Source organism: Pseudophryne corroboree, chromosome 6 (assembly GCF_028390025.1).
Source record: "Pseudophryne corroboree isolate aPseCor3 chromosome 6, aPseCor3.hap2, whole genome shotgun sequence".
In the NCBI taxonomy this organism is placed as follows: Eukaryota; Metazoa; Chordata; class Amphibia; order Anura; family Myobatrachidae; genus Pseudophryne; species Pseudophryne corroboree.
Window position 1 is genome coordinate 620798265 of NC_086449.1, and position 23323 is coordinate 620821587.

Sequence of the window (23323 nt, forward strand, 5' to 3'; positions counted from 1 at the left end):
GAAAATCTGACTCGCTGTTTATACTGTATGCACCCAACAAGCTGGGTGCTCCTGCTTCTAAGCAGACGATTGCTCGTTGGATTTGTAGCACAATTCAACTTGCACATTCTGTGGCAGGACTGCCACAGCCTAAATCTATCAAGGCCCATTCCACAAGGAAGGTGGGCTCATCTTGGGCGGCTGCCCGAGGGGTCTCGGCATTACAACTCTGCCGAGCAGCTACGTGGTCGGGGGAGAACACGTTTGTAAAATTCTACAAATTTGATACCCTGGCTAAAGAGGACCTGGAGTTCTCTCATTCGGTGCTGCAGAGTCATCCGCACTCTCCCGCCCGTTTGGGAGCTTTGGTATAATCCCCATGGTCCTGACGGAGTCCCAGCATCCACTAGGACGTCAGAGAAAATAAGATTTTACTTACCGATAAATCTATTTCTCGTAGTCCGTAGTGGATGCTGGGCGCCCATCCCAAGTGCGGATTGTCTGCAATACTTGTACATAGTTATTGTTACAAAAAAATTGGGTTGTTATTGTTGTGAGCCGTCTGTTCAGAGGCTCCTACGTTTGTCATACTGTTAACTGGGTTCAGATCACAGGTTGTACGGTGTGATTGGTGTGGCTGGTATGAGTCTTACCCGGGATTCAAAATCCTTCCTTATTGTGTACGCTCGTCCGGGCACAGTATCCTAACTGAGGCTTGGAGGAGGGTCATAGGGGGAGGAGCCAGTGCACACCACCTAGTCCTAAAGCTTTTATTTTTGTGCCCTGTCTCCTGCGGAGCCGCTAATCCCCATGGTCCTGACGGAGTCCCAGCATCCACTACGGACTACGAGAAATAGATTTATCGGTAAGTAAAATCTTATTTTCTTCATGTAATATGTAATGTCCAGGGCAGTAACTAGTTTTTGCCAGTGGTGCTTTGCACACAGTTCACCTGCACTGTGGGCGCATCCGCTGGCACAAACACAGGGCTGCGCCAGTAGCAGATTTACTGTAAAGCAATTTGAGCAGGTGCTGCCCGCTGACAGGGCTGTTTAATGGACAGCACGCTACTGTGCTGTGTAATTTAAAAAGTGGAGAATACTGTGCAGCCTAATATGAATTGGTATTATTTTGTGACCATGCCGCTTCCCCATGAAGCCACTCCCCTACTGAGTGCACTGGCCCTATTTTACATTGGGGGGGGGGTGCGCCAATGCTGTTTCTTGCACACAGCGCTAGAATGTCTAGTTGCGGCACTGATTTATTTGGTATCACTAGTGTTCTTTATTAATGAACTCAGATATGTTTTTGGAACATCTTCCTCATTTCTCTTACGTCCTAGAGGATGCTGGGCACTCCGTAAGGACCATGGGTATAGACGGGCTCCGCAGGAGACATGGGCACTACAAAGAACTTTAGATGGGTGTGCACTGGCTCCTCCCTCTATGCCCCTCCTCCAGACCTCAGTTAGATTCTGTGCCCAGAAGAGACTGGGTGCATTACAGGGGAGCTCTCCTGAAAAATAATTTTGTTAGGTTTTTTATTTTCAGGGAGCACTGCTGACAACAGGCTCCCTGCATTGTGGGACTGAGGGGAGAGAAGCAGACCTACTTAAATGGTAGGCCCTGCTTCTCAGGCTACTGGACACCATTAGCTCCAGAGGGTCGGAACGCAGGTCTCACCCTCGCCGTTCGTCCCGGAGCCGCACCGCCGTCCTCCTCACAGAGCCAGAAGATAGGAGTCGGGTGAGTATTAGAAGAAAGAAGACTTCACAGGCGGCAGAAGACTTCAGATCTTCTCTGAGGTAACGCTGCGCGCCATTGCTCCCACACACAACACACAGCGGGCACTGATGGGTGCAGGGCGCAGGGGGGGCGCCCTGGGCAGCAATATTAAACCTCTAGAGACTGGCTATATATATTATAGGCTGCGGAGGCAGTATATATAATAATCCCTCGCCAGTATTGAAAAAACTGAGCGGGACCGAAGCCCGCCGCTGAGGTGGGCGGAGCTTGATCCTCCAGCACTAACCAGCGCCATTTTCTCCACAGCGCAGTGCAGAGAAGCTGGCTCCCCGGACTCTCCCCTGCTGAACACGGTGACAGAGGGCAAAAAAGAGGGGGGGGGGCACTTTTAATTTGGTGCAGTGAGTGTATAGATATATGTTTATATAAAAGCGAAGTTTGTTTCCAGTGTTAGCGCTGGGTGTGTGCTGGCATACTCTCTCTCTGTCTCTCCAAGGGGCCTTATTGGGGACCTGTCTCCATAAAGATATATCCCTGAGTGTGTTGGGGTGTCGGTACGCATGTGTCGGCATGTCTGAAGCGGAAGGCTCATCTAAGGAAGAGGTGGAGCAAATGATTGTGGTGTCTCCGTCGGCAACGCCGACAACGGATTGGTTGGACATGTGGAATGTTTTAAATGCTAATGTGGCTTTATTACATAAGAGATTAGACAAAGCAGAGTCCAGGGATAATACAGGGAGTCTATGAATGGCTTTGACGTTGTCACAGGGCCCTTCAGGGTCTCAAAAACGCCCCCTATCCGAAATAGCAGACACTGATACCGACACGGATTCTGACTCCAGTGTCGACTACGATGATGCGAGGTTACACCCAAGGGTGACCAAAAGTATTCATTATATGATTATTGCAATAAAGGATGTTTTGCATATCACAGATGACCCCTCTGTCCCTGACAAGAGGGTACACATGTTTAAGGAAAAGAAACCTGAGGTAACCTTTCCCCCATCTCATGAGCTGAACGAGTTATTTGAAAAGGCTTGGGAAACTCCAGACAAGAAACTGCAGATTCCCAAAAGAATTCTTATGGCGTATCCTTTCCCTGCACAGGACAGGTTACGGTGGGAATCCTCACCCAGGGTGGACAAGGCGTTAACGCTCTTATCCAAAAAGGTGGCGCTACCGTCTCCAGACACGGCAGCCCTCAAGGATCCTGCTGATCGCAGATAGGAAACTACCTTAAAATCAATTTATACACATATGGGGGCCTTGCTCGGACCGGCAATAGCGTTGGCTTGGGTTTGTAGAGCTGTTGCAGCTTGGACTGATACCTTATCAGCTGACATTGATACCCTAGATAGGGATACCATTTTATTGACCTTAGGTCACATTAAAGACGCAGTCTTATATATGAGAGACGCTCAGACGTTGGTCTGCTAGGTTCGAGAGCCAAAGCCATGGCGATTTTGGCTAGGCGAGCCCTGTGGACCCGCCAATGGACGGGTGATGCCGACTCAAAGAAACATATGGAAGTTTTACCTTACAAAGGTGAAGGTTTATTTGGGGAAGGTCTTGCAGACCTAGTTTCCACAGCTACCGTGGGTAAATCTACCTTTTTACCTTATGTTTCTCCACAGCAAAAGAAAACGCCGCAATATCAGATGCAGTCCTTTCGGTCGCATAAGTCCAGAAGAGGTCGGTGCTCTTCCTTCCTCGCCAGAGGTAAGGGTAGAGGGAAAAAACTGCCGGCTACGGCTAGTTCCCAAGAGCAGAAGTCCTCCCCGGCTTCTACTAAATCCACCGCATGACGCTGGGGCTCCACTGAGGGAGTCCGCGCCGGTGGGGGCACGTCTTCGACTCTTCAGATGCGTCTGGGTTCAGTCAGACGTGGATCCTTGGGCAATGGAAATTGTATCCCAGGGTTACAAACTGGAATTCGAAGACGTGCCTCCTCGCCGATTTTTCAAATTGGCTTTACCAGCTTCTCCCCCAGAAAGGGAGATAGTTTTAGCTGCAATTCAAAAACTGTGTCAACAACAAGTGGTTGTCGAGGTTCCCCTAGTTCAACAGGGGAAGGGGTACTATTCAACCCTATTTGTGGTCCCGAAACCGGATGGCTCGGTCAGACCCATTTTAAATTTAAAATCCCTAAACCTGTACTTAAAAAAGTTAAAATTCAAGATGGAGTCGCACAGGGCGGTTATCTCCAGCTTGGAAGGGCTGGATTTTATGGTGTCACTGGACATAAAGGATGCATACTATCATGTCCCCATATATCCCCCTCATCAGGCGTACCTGAGATTCGCTGTACAGGACTGTCATTACCAGTTTCAGACGTTGCCGTTTGGGCTTTCCACGGCCCCGAGGATTTTCACCAAGGTAATGGCCGAAATGATGGTGCGCCTGCGCCGGCAGGGAGTCACAATTATCCCGTACTTGGACGATCTCCTGATAAAAGCGAGATCGAGAGATCAGTTGCTGAAAAGTGTGTTGCTCTCCCTGAGAGTTCTGCAGCAACATGGCTGGATTCTAAATCTGCCAAAGTCACAGTTGGTTCCAACAACTCGGCTATCTTTCTTAGGCATGATTCTGGACACGGAAAAAAATAGGGTTTTTCTCCCGATGGAAAAAGCCCAGGAACTCCAGAACATGGTCAGAGACCTGTTAAAACCGAAAAGAGTGTCAGTCCATCAATGCACTCGAGTACTGGGAAAAATGGTGGCGACCTACGAGGCCATCCCCTTCGGCAGGTTTCATGCGAGGACGTTTCAGTGGGACCTTCTAGACAAGTGGTCCGGGTCCCATCTTCAAATTCATCAGAAAATAAGCCTGTCCCCCAGGGCCAGGGTGTCTCTCCTGTGGTGGCTGCAGAGTGCTCACCTTCTAGAGGGTCGCAGGTTCGGCATTCAGGACTGGGTTCTGGTGACCACGGATGCGAGCCTCCGAGGATGGGGAGCAGTCACACAAGGAAGAAACTTTCAGGGGATATGGTCAAGTCAGGAGGCTTGTCTACACATCAACGTATTGGAATTGAGGGCCATATACAATGGCCTACGTCAAGCGGAGAATCTTCTTTGTGATCTACCGGTTCTGATTCAATCAGACAACGTCACAGCCGTGGCTCATGTAAACCGCCAAGGCGGAACAAAGAGCAGAGTGGCAATGGCGGAAGCCACCAGGTTTCTGCGCTGGGCGGAAAATCACATAAGCGCTTTGGCAGCAGTCTTCATTCCGGGAGTGGACAACTGGGAAGCAGACTTCCTCAGCAGACACGATCTCCATCCAGGAGAGTGGGGACTTCATCAAGAAGTTTTTGCAGAGATAACAAGTCGTTGGGGACTTCCTCAAATAGACATGATGGCGTCACACCTCAACAAGAAGCTTCAGAGGTATTGTGCCAGGTCAAGGGACCCTCAGGCAGTAGCAGTGGACGCCCTTGTGACACCGTGGGTGTTTCAGTCGGTCTATGTGTTCCCTCCTCTTCCACTCATCTCAAAGATATTGAGAATCATAAGACGAAAAAGAGCGCATACAATTCTCATTGTTCCAGATTGGCTTCTAAGGGCCTGGTATTCAGACCTTCAGGAAATGCTCACAGAAGATCCGTGGCCTCTTCCTCTCAGAGAGGACCTGTTGCAACAGGGGCCCTGCGTGTTCCAAGACTTACCGCGGTTACGTTTGACGGCATGGCGGTTGAACACCGAATCCTAGCGGGGAAGGGCATTCCGGAAGAAGTCATCCCTACTCTGATAAAGGCTAGGAAGGAGGTGACGGCGAAACATTATCACTGTATCTGGAGAAAGTATGTATCTTGGTGTGAAGCTAAGACTGCTCCTACGGAAGATTTCCATCTGGGCCGTTTTCTCCACTTTCTGCAGACAGGAGTGGATATGGGCCTTAAATTAGGCTCCATTAAGGTACAGATTTCGTCCCTATCAATTTTCTTTCAGAAAGAATTGGCTTCTCTCCCCGAAGTCCAGACTTTTGTAAAGGGAGTGCTCCACATACAGCCTCCTTTTGTGCCCCCAGTGGCTCCATGGGACCTTAACGTGGTGTTACAGTTCCTTAAATCTCACTGGTTTGAGCCCCTTCAAACAGTGGAATTAAAATTTCTTACTTGGAAGGTGGTAATGTTGTTGGCCTTGGCATCTGCAAGGCGGGTGTCTGAATTGGCGGCTTTGTCTCACAAAAGCCCCTATCTGATTTTCCATGTGGATAGAGCAGAGTTGAGGACTCGTCCTCAATTTTTGCCTAAGGTGATTTCATCGTTTCATATGAACCAACCTATTGTGGTGTCGGTGGCTACGAGTGACTTGGAGGATTCCAAGTCCCTGGATGTAGTCAGAGCCTTAAAAATTTACGTAGCCAGGATGGCGCGGGTTAGGAAAATAGAGGCACTGTTTGTCCTGTATGCAGCCAACAAGGTTGGCGCTCCTGCTTCTAAGCAGACTATTGCTCGATGGATATGTAACACGATTCAGCAGGCTCATTCTACGGCTGGATTGCCGTTACCAAATTCGGTAAAGGCCCATTCCACTAGGAAGGTGGGCTCTTCTTGGGCGGCTGCCCGAGGCGTCTCGGCATTACAGCTTTTGCCGAGCGGCGACTTGGTCGGGTTCAAACACTTTTGCAAAATTCTAGAAGTTTGATACCCTGGCTGATGAGGACCTCATGTTTGCTCAATCAGTGCTGCAGAGTCATCCGCACTCTCCCGCCCGGTCTGGAGCTTTGGTATAATCCCCATGGTCTTTAAGGAGTCCCCAGCATCCTCTAGGACGTAAGAGAAAATAAGATTTTAAACCTACCGGTAAATCTTTTTCTCCTAGTCTGTAGAGGATGCTGGGCGCCCGTCCCTGTGCGGACATATTTCTGCAAGACTTGTATATAGTTATTGCTTACATAAGGGTTACAGTGTTGATCAGTCTTGGGCTGATACTCTTTTGTTTCATACTGTTAACTGGTTGCGTATATTCCAGGTTATACGGTGTGGATGGTGTTGGCTGGTATGAATCTTGCCCTTAGATTAACAAAAATCCTTTCCTCGTACTGTCCGTCTCCTCTGGGCACAGTTTCTCTAACTGAGGTCTGGAGGAGGGGCATAGAGGGAGGAGCCAGTGCACACCCATCTAAAGTTCTTTGTAGTGCCCATGTCTTCTGCGGAGCCCGTCTATACCCATGGTCCTTACGGAGCCCCCAGCATTCTCTACGGACTAGGAGAAAAAGATTTACCGGTAGGTTTAAAATCTTATTTTTACAAACAAAGAAGATTTTCTCTGACGTCCTAGTGGATGCTGGGGACTCCGTAAGGACCATGGGGAATAGACGGGCTCCGCAGGAGACTGGGCACTCTAAAAGAAATATTAGGTACTATCTGGTGTGCACTGGCTCCTCCCTCTATGTCCCTCCTCCAGACCTCAGTTAGAATCTGTGCCCGGCCAGAGCTGGGTGCTCCTAGTGGGCTCTCCTGAAGCCTGCTAGTTAAAGAAAGTATTTGTTAGGTTTTTTATTTTCAGCGAGCTTCTGCTGGCAACAGACTCACTGCTACGTGGGACCGAGGGGAGAGAAGCAAACGTACCTGTTCACAGCTAGGTTGTGCTTCTAAGGCTACTGGACACCATTAGCTCCAGAGGGTTCGAACACAGGCAGCTGTCTTCGATCGTCCGTTCCCGGAGCCGCGCCGCCGTCCCTCTCGCAGAGCCAGAAGATCAGAAGCTGGAAGATGGTCAAATCGGCGGCTGAAGACTCCTGTCTTCATTTAAGGTAGCGCACAGCACCGCAGCTGTGCGCCATTGCTCCCACTGCACACCACACACTCCGGTCACTGTAGGGTGCAGGGTGCTGGGGGGGGGGCGCCCTGGGCAGCAATTAGAGTACCTTTGGCATAAATCTACACATAATACAGTCTGGACTGTATATGTGAAAAATCCCCCGCCATTTTCCTGTCACAGACAGCGGGAGAAGCCCGCCGCTGAGGGGGCGGGGCCTTCTTCCTCAGCACATTAGCGCCATTTTTCTTCACAGCTCCGCTGGAAGGACGCTCCCAAGGCTCTCCCCTGCAGTCTCCTGGAAGCTAGAAGGGTAAAAAGAGAGGGGGGGCACATAAATTTAGGCACAAAAGGTGTTTATTAGCAGCTATTGGGAAATCTCTTCTTGTGGTGTATATCCCTGAGTTATATAGCGCTGTGGTGTGTGCTGGCATACTCTTTCTCTGTCTCCCCAAAGACCTTGTGGGGTCCTGTCCTCAGTCTGAGCATTCCCTGTGTGTGTGCTGTGTGTCGGTACGGCTGTGTCGACATGTTTGATGGGGAGGGTTACGTGGAGGCGGAGCAAGGGCAGATAAATGTGGTGTCGCCGCCGTCGGTGCCGACACCGGATTGGATGGATATGTGGAAGGTCTTAAATGACAATGTAAACTCATTACACAAAAGGTTTGATGATGTTGCTGCCGCGGGATAGCCGGGCTCTCAACTCGGGCCTGCCCAGGCGCCTCAGAGGCCGGCAGGGTCTCAAAAACGCCCACTATCTCAGTTGGTTGACACGGATGCCGACACGGAGTCCGACTCCAGTGTCGACGATGATGAGGCACAATTACAGCCTAATATAACCAAGGCCATCCGATACATGATTATTGCAATGAAAAATGTATTACACATTTCAGAGGTTGACCCTGTCCCTGACAAGAGGGTAAATATGTTTGGGGAGAAAAAGCAGCCAGTGACTTTTCCCCCCGTCACATGAATTAAATGATTTATGTGAAGAAGTGTGGTCTTCCCCTGATAAGAAAGTGGTGATTCCCAAAAGAATACTAATGGCGTACCCTTTCCCGCCAACGGATAGGTTACATTGGGAATCCTCCCCTAGGGTAGACAAGGCCCTGACGCGCTTATCTAAGAGGGTGGCCTTGCCGTCTCAGGATACGGCCGCCTTAAAAGAGCCTGCGGATAGGAAGCAGGAAGGTATCCTGAAGTCAGTGTATACACACTCTGGTACTCTACTGAGACCGGCTATTGCTTCAGCCTGGATGTGCAGTGCTGTAGCAGCATGGACAGATACTCTGTCGGAGGAGTTAGATACCCTGGACAGGGATACCGTATTGCTAACCCTTGGCCATATTAAAGACGTTGTCTTGTATATGCGGGATGCCCAGAGGGACATTTGCCTGCTGGGCTCTAGAATAAATGCAATGTCTATTTCTGCCAGGCGGGTCTTATGGACTCGGCAATGGACAGGGGATGCAAACTCTAAAAAACACATGGAGGTTTTGCCTTATAAGGGTGAGGAGTTGTTTGGGGACGGTCTCTCGGACCTCGTATCCACAGCAACAGCTGGAAAGTCAACTTTCTTGCCACAGGCTTCCTCACAGCCTAAGAAAGCACCGTATTACCAAATGCAGAGCTTTCGTTCTCAAAAAAGCAAGAAAGTCAGAGGGGCGTCCTTTCTTGCTAGAGGCAGGGGTAGAGGAAAGAAGCTGCACCATGCAGCCAGTTCCCAGGAACAAAAGTCCTCCCCGGCTTCCACTAAGTCCACCGCATGACGCTGGGGCTCCACAGCCGGAGCCAGGAGCGGTAGGGGCGCGTCTCCGACACTTCAGCAATCAGTGGGTTCGCTCACAGGTGGATCCTTGGGCTATACAGATTGTATCGCAGGGATACAAGCTGGAGTTCGAGGTGACCCCCCCTCACCGTTACCTAAAATCTGCCTTGCCAGCTTCTCCCACGGAGAGGGAGGTAGTCCTGGCGGCAATTCACAAGCTGTACCTCCAGCAAGTGATAATACTGGTACCCCCCCTTCAGCAGGGAAAGGGTTACTATTCCACACTGTTCATGGTACCGAAACCGGACGGTTCAGTAAGACCCATTCTAAATTTAAAATCCTTGAACGTTTACATGAAAAAGTTCAAGTTCAAAATGGAATCGCTCAGAGCGGTCATTGCGAGCCTGGAAGAGTGGAATTTTATGGTATCTCTGGACATCAAGGATGCGTACTTGCATGTCCCCATTTATCCACCTCACCAGGAGTACCTCAGTATTCCAGACGTTGTCGTTTGGTCTGTCCACGGCACCGAGAGTTTTTACCAAGGTAATGGCGGAAATGATGGTACTCCTTAGGAAGCAAGGAGTTACAGTTATCCCGTACTTGGACGATCTCCTCATAAAGGCGAGGTCCAGGGAGCAGTTGTTGATCAGCGTAGCACTCTCTCAGAAAGTGTTGCTACGGCACGGCTGGATTCTGAATATTCCAAAGTCGCAGCTGTGTCCTACGACGCGTCTGCCCTTCCTGGGTATGATTCTGGACACAGAACAGAAGAAGGTGTTTCTCCCGGAGGAAAAGGCTCAGGAGTTAGTGACTCTGGTCAGGGACCTCCTGAAACCAAAACAGGTATCGGTGCACCACTGCACGCGGGTACTGGGAAAGATGGTGGCGTCATACGAAGCCATTCCCTTCGGCAGGTTCCATGCCAGGATCTTTCAGTGGGATCTGTTGGACAAGTGGTCCGGATCGCATCTTCAGATGCATCGGCTGATCACCCTGTCCCCGAGGGCCAGGGTGTCTCTTCTGTGGTGGCTGCAGAGTGCTCATCTTCTTCAGGGCCGCAGGTTCGGCATACAGGACTGGGTCCTGGTGACCACGGATGCAAGCCTCCGCGGATGGGGGGCAGTCACTCAAGGAAGAAACTTCCAGGGCCTGTGGTCAAGTCAGGAGACTTGTCTGCACATAAACATACTGGAATTAAGGGCCATATACAATGCCCTGAGTCAAGCGGAGCCCCTGCTTCGAGACCAACCAGTGCTGATTCAGTCTGACAACATCACGGCAGTCGCCCATGTAAACCGCCAGGGCGGCACAAGAAGCAGGGTGGCAATGGCGGAAGCCACAAGGATTCTGCGTTGGGCGGAGAATCACGTGCAAGCACTGTCAGCGGTGTTCATTCCGGGAGTGGACAACTGGGAAGCAGACTTCCTCAGCAGGCACGACCTCCACCCGGGAGAGTGGGGACTTCATCAAGAAGTCTTCGAGCAGATTGTAAATCGGTGGGAACGGCCACAGGTGGACATGATGGCGTCCCGCCTAAACAAAAAGCTAAAAAAATATTGCGCCAGGTCAAGTGATCCTCAGGCGATAGCTGTGGACGTGCTAGTAACACCGTGGGTGTTCCAGTCGGTATATGTGTTTCCTCCTCTTCCTCTCATACCCAAGGTGCTGAGAATAGTAAGAAAAAGTGGAGTGAGAACAATACTCATCGTTCCGGATTGGCCAAGACGGACTTGGTACCCAGAGCTACAAGAGTTGATCACAGAGGACCCATGACCTCTGCCTCTCAGACGGGACCTGTTGCAACAGGGACCCTGTCTGTTTCAAGACTTACCGCGGCTGCGTTTGACGGCATGGCGGTTGAACGCAGGATCCTAGCGGAAAAGGGTATACCGGATGAAGTAATTCCTACGCTGATAAGAGCTAGGAAGGATGTGACAGCAAAGCATTATCACCGCATATGGCGGAAATATGTTGCTTGGTGTGAGGCCAGGAAGGCCCCTACAGAGGAATTCCAGTTGGGTCGTTTTCTGCATTTCCTACAGTCAGGTGTGACTATGGGCCTCAAATTAGGGTCCATAAAGGTTCAGATCTCGGCCCTATCCATTTTCTTTAAAAAAGAACTGGCTTCACTGCCTGAGGTTCAGACGTTTGTAAAGGGAGTGCTGCATATTCAGCCTCCTTTTGTGCCACCAGTGGCACCTTGGGATCTTAACGTTGTGTTGGATTTCCTGAAATCCCACTGGTTTGAGCCACTTAAGACCGTGGAGCTAAAATATCTCACGTGGAAAGTGGTCATGCTATTGGCCTTAGCTTCGGCTAGGCGTGTGTCAGAATTGGCGGCTTTGTCATGTAAAAGCCCCTATCTGATCTTCCATATGGACAGGGCAGAATTGAGGACTCGTCCCCAATTTCTCCCTAAGGTGGTATCATCGTTTCATTTGAACCAACCTATTGTGGTGCCTGCAGCTACTAGGGACTTGGAGGATTCCAAGTTGCTGGACGTAGTCCGGGCTTTCAAAATTTATGTTTCCAGAACGGCGGGAGTCAGAAAGTCTGACTTGCTGTTTATTCTGTATGCAGCCAACAAGGTTGGCGCTCCTGCTTCGAAGCAGACTATTGCTCGCTGGATCTGTAGCACGATTCAGCTGGCTCTCTCTGCGGCTGGATTGCCGCATCCAAAATCAGTAAAAGCCCATTCCACAAGGAAGGTGGGCTCTTCTCGGGCGGCTGCCCGTGGGGTCTCGGCTTTACAGCTTTGCCGAGCTGCTACTTGGTCGGGTTCAAACACATTTGCTAAGTTCTACAAGTTTGATACCGTGGCTGAGGAGGACCTTGAGTTTGCTCATTCGGTGCTGCAGAGTCGTCCGCACTCTCCCGCCCGTTTGGGAGCTTTGGTATAATCCCCATGGTCCTTACGGAGTCCCCAGCATCCACTAGGACGTCAGAGAAAATAAGAATTTACTCACCGGTAATTCTATTTCTCGTAGTCCGTAGTGGATGCTGGGCGCCCGTCCCAAGTGCGGACTTCTTCTGCAATACGTGTATATAGTTATTGCTTACTAAAGGGATATTGTTATGAGCCATCTGTTGATTGAGGCTCAGTTGTTGTTCATACTGTTAACTGGGTATGGTTATCACAAGTTGTACGGTGTGATTGGTGTGGCTGGTATGAGTCTTACCCTGGATTCCAAATCCTTTCCTTGTAGTGTCAGCTCTTCCGGGCACAGTTTCCCTAACTGAGGTCTGGAGGAGGGGCATAGAGGGAGGAGTCAGTGCACACCAGATAGTACCTAATCTTTCTTTTAGAGTGCCCAGCCTCCTGCGGAGCCCGTCTATTCCCCATGGTCCTTACGGAGTCCCCAGCATCCACTACGGACTACGAGAAATAGAATTACCGGTGAGTAAATTCTTATTTTTTCTCACTCTTTATGACCTGTCAGCAGAGCCTTATCTCCATTAACCATATGTACTACCTGTAATGGCAGGGGCAGATTAGGAAGCTATAGTGGCAATAGAAAAAAAATTCTGAAAGAGGCCTCACCAAACCAACTATAGGTGTGGTCAACATAAAAGTAGATGGCGTTAGCAAACTTATATTCATAGCAATATCAGTGGTAGCCAGTCACAGCATACCTACCAAACGTCTGCTTACATGTACCCACATCTTTAGGGTGACTCAACCTTGCTGGTGGGCATGCAGTTGACCCAAGAGAGAGCCACCCTCCAAATGCTCCTAATATGTACTGTATTGTGGGTCTGATTCATGTTTGTAAGTAATGCAAAAAAGCAAGCAGCTGGGCAAAACCATGTTGCACAGCAGGTGGGACAGATGTAACATGTGCAGAGAGATTTAGATTTGGGTGGGTTATATTTTTTTCTGTACAGGGTAAGTGCTGGCTGCTTTTGTATGTAGCCCACAAATGTTAGACAGCTTTAGTTTTACACTGTAAGTTAGATTTCAGTTTTAACACACCTTACCCAAATCTAACTCTCTCTGCACATGTTACATCAGCCCCACCTGCAGTGCAACATGGGTTTGTCCTGTTGCTTGCTTTTTTGCTTTACTTACAAACATGAATCAGGCCGATTAATGCATAAAGGGCCTACCGGAGGGATGTAATAGTAGGGGTCCATGTTTAGAGGTGTGGCCAGTCTCCAGAAGGGGTGTGGCCAGCTGCTACAAAGGCTTGGGTGACCATTAGAGCAGTGGCTCCCAAACTTTTTTGAATCATGGCGCATTAGAGTATCAGAATTTTTTTCACAACACCCCTAAGCCAAAAGTTTCTTACTGAGAAATTTTGAAATAAATATTAAATGAAGTAAATTGTGCTTATTTGCCATCCTTAGGGTCAGTTATGTGGTGGGGGACAAAATTAGCTTCTGTCTGCATATTTTATGACTTGCAGCCGCCAGCACTAGTTTTGCCTTTTACATTGACCATAAATGATTTGAATTGGTCCTGGACCACCAATCCAAGGCACCCATGCAAGTGTTCTGAGGCACCCCAGGGTGCCACGGCATACAGTTTGAGAATCACTGCATTAGAGAGTGCATAGTCTGGGCCCCTTGATATATATATATATAAATATATATATATTAAATACTACCAGTGCATGCATGATAATGTACCAGATTCATAATAACAATGCACTGTAGAGAATACTCCATAGTCCTGTGCAGTATAAGGTAACATATGCATAATTAATAATTCAAGGCACAGTGTGGAACCTGATCCCTAGAGGAGGAGGAGGTGGGCCCCCAGACAGTGGGGCCCACGGGTGGTTTCCCCTGTACCCCTGTGGGCCAGTCCAACCCTAGATGTCTGTGGGATAGAATGGAAAGGGGAAATGTAGTTGAGTCCGCTGTGAGTATCGGAGGGGAGAGAAGGCGTGTACTGCCAAAAATCCAGACCGTCGTATGATCTTCTGTGTCCTTAGCACCTATGTGTATGCCATGATGGGTGCATAGTGTACAGTCCAGGAATGATGATGACATCATATCTGAACTGCCTAAATGTGTGTTTTTGCGTTTGTGCTTTGTGGCTGATAAGTGCATGTGCTGTGTAGCCGCCACAGTTGGAATACAAAGGTAGCGCTGGCCTTTGAATCAACAAAGCCACGCAAGCCTCCCTCCTAACATGGCAATCTGTTGTAGTGTTAATAGAAAATGTTAGCTATACTCTAGGACACTAAATAAAGAAGATCTATGACACCTCTATTTCCCATATGATCGTAAGGGAGCGATCCTCTTTTTCTCTCAAAAGAAACAAGAGGACAAATGGACCATAGTATTATGTAGCCAGAAATGTATCAAACGGTGATCAGATTCTTTTAATACTCACCTAAAACAGGTGAGAAATGTACCGTGAAAGGTTTATGTAATCCTATAATCATTAAGGGCACCGATCCTATATGGATTACCACATGAAGGGAGTAATTCAGATCTGGACACAGCCGCGTGTTCGCACGCATCGGCCACATCCAGGGTGTTTACACACACGCATCGGCCGCAGTGCACATGCACATCCCTACACCTTGCGGTCACATCCTGCCGCAAGGTGATTGACAGCGGCAGCCGTTGGGGGGGGGGGGGCAACGACATGGCGTTACGTGCCAAACGGGGGCATTTTCAGGGTGGCTGCATAATGTCATATGCAGCCGCTCCAATTCAATTGCAGCCACATCGTGAGCTGGTGCAACACATGCCTTGCCCTGTGCTGGGCAGCCTCCAGCATGTGAAGAAATGGACGCAGATCTTGCTGTCGATGCAATGATCTGCGTCTATCTCTGAATGAGTGTATACTTTTACCATAGGAAGCAGACTCACCTGGGAACAGGCAGAAACATTCTTCAAAAGGTTTCTTTGATCCAAGGTAACTTTCGCACTGTAATACCAAGAGTGGTGTAGATTTCAATTTATTCCATCTAGAGATGTTTAAACCTTGTACAAAATAAGATGTGTACCTGACATTGGCGTATCTGTAAGCATTTATTCCCTTACGCCACTAGCTAGAGAGGTGACCCAGACAGAGGGATCTATTCATGAAGCAGTGAAAACAGTGGAGAAGTGAGCCAGTGGAGAAGTTGCCCATGGCAACCAATCACCTGCTCTGTATAATTTTATAATATGAAAAATATAAATGTTACGTCAATGCTGATTGGTTGCCATGAGCAACTTTTCCACTGGCTCACTTCTCCACACTTTTCACTGCTTCATGAATAGACCCCAGAGACTATACCCGGGCCCTCTCCTTTCTTTATATGCCCATGGAACCTGGCCAGGACTCAATGTGCATCGTTCTAACCCTAGGGTCTTTCCTAGCGCTTCTGGGAAGAACTAGTTTGCCCCAATCTCAGGAGAAGCACCTCCTGCTCACCTTTGTGAGCACTAACACACAATAGCGCCCAACTTCTGCCAGGTGTGACAAAGAAATTGTAGGAAATTAGACATTTGTGAGAATGTTAAAATCTCTGGAAAACTATGAAAGTTGTACGTTTTCTAGTGTTTGTTTTCTTTATGTGATTTGAATATGAATAGATCTTTTTCTCTCGGCAGCTTTATCAGCAGAGGTCAGTGTTTAAAGCAATTCATTTTTTTGTTTTCAATCTATCAGTTCATCTAATGATACAAGCAGTCCAGTTAGGAACGAATCTCGTATAATGTTTTAATTGTGAAAATGCATTTTTCTGACTTGGCCACAGTCCCAGGAGCCTAAACATTGCTTCATTAATAGGCAACATGTTGGTCCACTGGAAAGAAAAAGATAGAATGGTGCATAGTGTAACTTTGTGTTGTTTCAATAGGCTTTGAGATGCCAGCCTCCAAGATAGTCTGGTTGTTGTCTCCTGACTACTAATTAGATTTCATATCAAGGACTTAGGGGGTAATTCAAGTTGATCGCAGCAGGATTTTTTTTTAGCAGTTGGGCAAAACCATGTGCACTGCAGGGGGGGAAGATATAACATGTGCAGATAGAGTTAGATTTGGGTGGGTTATTTTATTTCTGTGCAGGGTAAATACTGGCTGCTTTATTTTTACACTGCAAATTAGATTGCAGATTGAACACACCCCACCTAAATCTGACTCTCTCTGCAAATGTTATATCTGCCTCCCCTGCAGTGCACATGGTTTTGCCCAACTGCTAAAAAAAAATCCTGCTGCGATCAACTTGGAATTACCCCCTAAGTGTTGTCTATTGAAAACACTACTGCTTCATTATGAGACCATGGGGGTCATTCCGACCTGACTGCATGCTAGCTATTTTTTGCAGCACTGCGATCAGGTCAAAACTCAGCAAAACTGTGCATGCGTATGCATCTCAATGCGCAGGCGCGTCGTACGGGTACAAAGCGGATCGGTACTGGGCGATGGAATTAAAGAAGAATCCATTCGCACAGCCAATCGCAAGAAGATTGACAGGAAGAGGGTGTTTATGGGTGTCAACTGACTGTTTTCAAGGAGTGGTTGGAAAAATGCAGGCGTGTCCAAGCGTTTGCAGGGTGGGTGTCTGACGTCCATTCCGGGACCGGACAGGCTGAAGTGACCGCAGCGGCTGAGTAAGGTCAGACCTACTCAGAAACTGCACAAAGTGTTTTTGTACCGCTCGGCTGCACAAGCTTTCGCACACTTGCAAAGCGAAAATACACTCCCCCATAGGCGGCGACTATCTGATCGCAGGGCTGCAAAAAATAGCTAGCGAGCAATCAACTCGGAATGATCCCCCAAGTCCTAGTCTGTGCTCTGCTATGATGAGATGAGTATACTGTACTGTAAATTACATCTCTAAGTTGTCTAGCTTTTTATGTGTCCCAGTCCATTATTTTGTATTGTATATAATATCAGTTACAAAGTTTCTTTTAACCTATGGTGCTATATGTTTAAAATAATTCCGCCATCCCCTATCGGCATTCTCATGGTCGTGATGCTGGTGTCGGTCATGTAACCGCCGACATCCGGGATCTTGTATCACACCCAGAAAAAGTTATTTATGTAAAACTTTTTCTATACAAATGCACAAGTAAATGCAAAAATGATACCCCAGTATGCCACACCCCCATTGGCGTAGCATTCCGAATTTTTAATGCTTGTAAAAATGTGAGTGAAGAGCCATGTGAAATACAAACATATTAGGCGTATTTGTTATTAGAGTTTTTATTTGAGTTTGGAGGTGACTGTAGGTTTCTTCATTTCGTTACACGTAGTAAACACAGGGTCATCACCTGATCATTTTTAAATTCCCAGTTTGTTAGATTTCAGGAAATTATCTAACCTCTCTGACATAGAGCCTGTCAAGCTCCTTTATGTGTCTTAGAACCCCTTACGGGAAGCATTCAATTTACCGGCTGTCAGGATACCGATGCCGGAATCCCAACATCCGCTGAAATCCCCACTCGGGACCACCACCCGAAGGGGAATACAACCCTGTGTCGCCACCGGGCCAAAAGCATGAGGAGCGCAGTGAGCCCGCAAGGGGACACCCTGCACTCGTCACCGATATCCCGGCTGTCAGGATCCCGGCGTCCATCTCCTGACCGCCGGGATATCATACTGATTCCCCCCTTACATATGGTGCAGTACCATCACTCCTCAGTCACCCCCTAGATATGGCAGAATGCAGCCCTCACTCAGGCATCCTCTACATGTGGTGCAGAGTAGTAACACAAACCCCCAGACATGTACATCATCAAGCACCGGTACATTGCAGAAAGGAAACCAAAACATGGCTTCTCCACCACAAATAAATCACAAAATACATGAACTAGAATGTCCGCACTCAGTGATCCTAGGCTTCATGGGAAGCATATTTATTCACACCTGTTTGTTTCAGTGGAAGCCAGTGGCGGCTCCTACCTTGGTGATGGAGGTGGGCTGCCCATGTTGCATTTAAAGTTGATGCCGCGGTCTGGACCCCACTCTGTCCCCATTGCGCATGCGCAATAAAATCTGGGAGTGGGAGAAAAATAACATACATGTGCACACAAAATGGCTTCTAGGAGCTGACCTTAGAATCCAGGAAACACTGCCGTAATAAAAGCAGATGTGGTTTCCCATTGGAAGTACTAATGGCAATTCTTACTAGCAACGCTTCCAATGGAAAGCCTGCCAGTGCATAGAATGAGAGATTGTGGTAGAGCTTACTGGGGGGCTAAGTAAAATCCACCACAGGTGTATGTATGACAGGACAATAGGTGTGGGGTCGGTGCTTCCTCAGAGGTAAATCCTTCATACCACACCATGGGCAGCAGAAGTAACAGTGTCACCTGCTTGGCATTCTGCAAAAAAAAAACAGATTAAATATTTTGGGGCATACCTACAGTATTAAATTTAATGGAAATGATAAATCACCTGCAATCCCACAAGGCAGTAGAGTGTCACTGGCAGGTATAACAAAAACTCAAAGCCTTGTTTAGCTGGTTTCTGTTGTTCTACATATGTATGAGCAGACTCTGCAGTCACTGAGCACTGGAGCCAGTTAGAAGCTATTACCCATGTTTTTTCCTAGTGGAAAAGGGTCCCCCTACAAATTCCTGGATCAAGTGATCCGGGTAGCTTGCCGGGTCAACACGTGTTCAACCTGGTAAGCTGTGTAGTGTGAACGGGAGCCGTGTCGATGCGACATGGCTCCCGTTCACAGTGTATGGAAGGGCGGCGCTGGGAGCTGATGTGATCTCCCAGCGCCGCCCCTGCCGCGTCACCAACCCGGCAATATGCGGGGTTGGTAAGCGCTGTGGGAAAGGGGGCTGTAGCACGGGTCGCAGCCGTGTCAGGCTCCCGGCTGCGACCTGTGCTACAGGTGGAAAAGGGGTATTAATGTATGATCGCTGGCTCCTGTGTTGAACAGGTGAATGGATAAGAAAGATGTTTCACCACAGGTGATGGCAATCATAAATTAAGAGGGAAGTCCAGGAGCAGAGCATTTTGTACCTCCTGGAGAGGGTCATGTTGGGAGGTATGCAATAGTCTTTTATTTGTTGTTTTAAACTGTTTATATGTTATTGTATTGTACATACTAACAGCAACACTGGGGCGCCCGGCCACTGGCATACCATACCGCACCCCACAAATGTGATGTGGTTAATACGCAGAGCAGTATATGGTATTTGGAAATAACAGGTATGGATGGTCCTTATACCCACTTCCATGCATTTACTGACATTAAAACAAATGCTAACAAAATGTGCATGGTGGGTCGCTGATCTAACAATCCAGCCCCAGTGTTGCTGTTAGTATGTACAATACAATAACAAATAAACAGTTTAAAACAACAAATAAAAGACTATTGCAGTGGTTCTCAAACTCGGTCCTCAGGACCCCACACAGTGCATGTTTTGCAGGTAACCCAGCAAGTGCACAGGTGTATTAATTACTCACTGACACATTTTAAAAGGTCCACAGGTGGAGCTAATTATTTCACTTGTGATTTTGTGAGGAGACCTGCAAAACATGCACTGTGTGGGGTCCCGAGGACCGAGTTTGAGAACCTGTGGACTATTGCATACCTCCCAACATGACCCTCTCCAGGTGGGACAGAATGCTCTGCTCCTGGGCTTCCCTCTTAATTTATGATTGCCATCACCTGTGGTTAAACACCTTTCTTGCCCATTAACCTGTTCAACACAGGAGCCAGCGATCATACATTAAGGGTGTGGTATGGTATGCCGGTGACCAGCATACCGGCGCCGGCATACCGACCGCCGGCATACCGACAGCATGACGAGTGCAAATGAGCCCCTTGCGGGCTTGCTGCGCTCACCACGCTGCGGGCACGGTGGCGCGCTACGCGAGCCACGCTATTTATTCTCCCTCCAGGGGGGTCGTGGACCCCCATGAGGGAGAAAAACTGTCGGTATGACGGCTGTCGGGATTCCGGCGCCGGTATACTGTGCACCGGGCTCCCGACACAATCGGCAACCCGAAGACCACCCCATTTGTGACATGAGCTACAGTTTCTAGCCATGTCAATCTTCACTATATGTTTAATAATGTTTACATCACCGTCCCTTGCTAATTCCTTTAGTTCATCATTTTATTTATGTCTTTTGGAGAGCTGAGGCTAGCTCAGCAACAGATTAGAGCAGTGTCACAGCAGATATATAGCATCCTGCAACTTTGCACAAAACATGTTCATTTGCATTATTCAAAAGCGATCTGCACCTGAGGGGATTACAAGAAATGCTTTCTAGTGTCTTGATTCGGCGATGAAATCTGCAGCGCACGCAGCGCCCCCTGGTGCGGAAGGCAGTGTAGTGCAGCTGCAGAGCGTACAAGTGGGTGAGGCCACTGCCTATACAAGACGCAGCGAGGGAGGAGTCTGCATCGGCACTAGTCTCTCCTTTCTGAGTCCCAGCTGGCACTGCAAAAAGGGATTTACTATTGTCTAAGGCTAAAAAAAAATAAAAATAACAAAACAAAATCCCCCTTAGTACCTGATCTGCTGCAGCACAGTCACAGGGAGCGGACACAAAGGGAGCGGCAGGCTGCAGAGGACAGGGACGCTTGTGGAGAGCCATCATGTCTTACCAGGGCAAGAAGAACATTCCTAGGATAACAGTGAGTGTGTCCATCTATGCTCTGCATGTCTGCGCCGTCATGTGTACAGTAGATCGCTATCGCACTAGCATGGTGTCCATGTGATCTACAGCTAGTGTTCCATTTCATTGTCATCGTGCTATGGCTGGAAGGGGAGACCTGATCGCCCCTGGGTTTACAGCCTCTCCTTAGCATCATACAGTATATTCTCATTATTAATTGTGTGGCAAACACTTGCAGCTCATCAGACGTGTGGGCAATGCATTAGAATAATCCCTCTGTGTCCAGGATTATCCTGAGAAGGTGAAACCGACCAGACAGTAGAAGGATCAGTGCAGAGATTTATCATCCAGCTCCTGACTACAATCAGTCAGTGTCTCTGGCAGGTGGATAGATGACTACAGCAGCAGCAGATTCACCTTTCCATAATAATGTCTGTTATCTCACAGTATAGTAGTAAATTCTTATTGTTGGGGTTCTACTTACATCAAAGGATGTCACAGCTGGCTAGGGGTGGTCCCTACTGCACCACCTAAAGATAAAGGGAAAGGGCTGCCATGTCTATATATCAGGTCTTCCAACTGTATAGTACATTTACTGACTGAAAATGAAGGCTAGTTCTTGATTGTTTGTGACCTATTTTATTATTATTTTTTAACCTAATAATGTTACTGCCATCCTAGACTAAATAAGTATCAATTTGGGAACTGTTTCCGGTAGAACCTGTTTCTAATAATGGTTGTATTGGTGTTGGAACAATATTGTTACACTAATATATGAACACAAATGTTACATTGAATAAAATGGTCAGTGCCAACTATATATGTATTTTTATTTTATAAATGCTATATATAGATTCCTGGTATCCTCAGGGTTTGCAGGGCATTTAGCACTGATTTATCATGGGTGCAATGTTATGCTCTGTAGACAATCAGCTGCTCTTATATTCAGTAGCAGTCCTGTCCTTCATTGTCAGACTCAAGATATACAGCTGGGCTTTGTCTGTGCTGAATTTAATTAGACCTTTCTTAGGGTGAGGAGTGGGGGGGATGATGCTCTGGGAGTGGAATAGGTAGCTCCTCCATCTTTGCCATACAGACAAAAGGAGCATGGGCTAACATATAGGGGGTCTCTAATCTACTGCCTCATCAAGTACACGTTTGTTTTACTTGAACACAATTATGTTGATGGCTGCCATCGTTGACTGTAGGATTTCAGGAATATTGGGCAGTGCATATATTCAGATGGCTTGACCTAACGTATAAATAAGGGAGTGTCTTCATTAATACACTGGATATTTGGAAGATTTTAATTAGGACCTCATATACGCATACTAATATGCCTCTGAATCCCCTTTTACATACAAAACCAGTGTGTGCTTTCTCAGCAGCAGTGGTGATACAAAGGACTCCTATTTCAATGCACTTCATTGATGCAACCTGTCAGGAGCTGTGGGATGCACAGCAGTATGAGAAGCCAGTGATTGCAGGAGATGTGTAGGTCTGAGGAGAGCGGCAGGTGCGGTCACCCAGCAGCAATCTGCCGCTGCAGCACTGTCACCATCCTGTGCATTCCTTTATCTCTAGCAAGTGCAGTAGAAGTACAAAGCGTCTGAGGGCGTGTTTAGGGTTTCTTCAGTAGCATCCATCTTGTCCAGCAGATGCACAAAATGTACCCTGGTAGGGCTACCTGGGCAATGGCAGCACATTGTGTCCTAGTCATAGAAAATAATAAACACACTATGGTGTATAATAGCATCCTGCTATCAGTTATAAATAAACAGAATGCCATTCCTACTGCTGCTGATCGTGTGGATTCCTGATAACTTAAGAAATGCCTGGCACACATCTGGCTTTTTATTTTTGGCATTTAAAGTCTGCGCATGCGATTTGTTCATTAATATTTCCAAGCAGTAGTTGCACACTTTGTTCTGTGTCTCTGCAGATTATTTTACATAGCTTTATCTTGATTATGTATGTGAGATATAGATATATATATTATAGTATTGATAATATATTGTGTATAGTAGTATATACATTTTTTGTTATGACATCTATATTCTGTTTATAGAGAGTTCTGACATGAAATATTTCCCTGTGTAAAAGACATTTATTTTTAGGTAAGGACAATACTATTAGTCCCTTGTGCTGTATTTCATGGGAGAGGCTGTTCCAGCCAATTGGTGCTAGTACAGAGACCTTCCTGTGTATGAGCCTGACCACGCCCTAGAAAATGCAATTCTATGTGAGCTGTTATTTCATACATCGGTCTCTTTTTTATTTATTTATTTATTTATTTTCATTCCCTAAGAAATAGCAGTTTTAGTGATTTGTATGTGTTCAGTCACTTGAATTGATTTTGATATTGATTCGTTTTCTGTTTCAGCTAACAATAGCACTTGTTTGGCCAATAGAAGACAAAAAACGCCCTCCTTATTGGTTATGGAAATCTGACCAAGTTAACAAATCTTGACAGCTACACTGTACAGCTTGCAGCTGATTTCCCTCAGCCGCTCTCCATATTTATTAAAGTGCAAA

At 47.6% G+C, this 23323-nt stretch overlaps 1 protein-coding gene across 2 annotated transcripts in view; it reads left to right on the top strand.

Moving 5' to 3' along the window:
- Positions 1–23323, top strand: part of DPYSL3 (dihydropyrimidinase like 3) — a 319685-nt gene that overhangs the window by 172811 nt on the left and 123551 nt on the right. The window contains exon 1 of one of the 2 annotated variants that reach the window (XM_063928097.1): positions 20541–20807. The exons of the other annotated variant lie outside the window; for it this stretch is intronic. Within the exon in view, the coding sequence (XP_063784167.1) occupies positions 20769–20807 (39 nt within the window). The 5' untranslated portion in view covers positions 20541–20768. Of the gene's footprint in view, positions 1–20540; positions 20808–23323 lie in introns of those variants that run through there. 2 annotated transcript variants of the gene reach the window in all.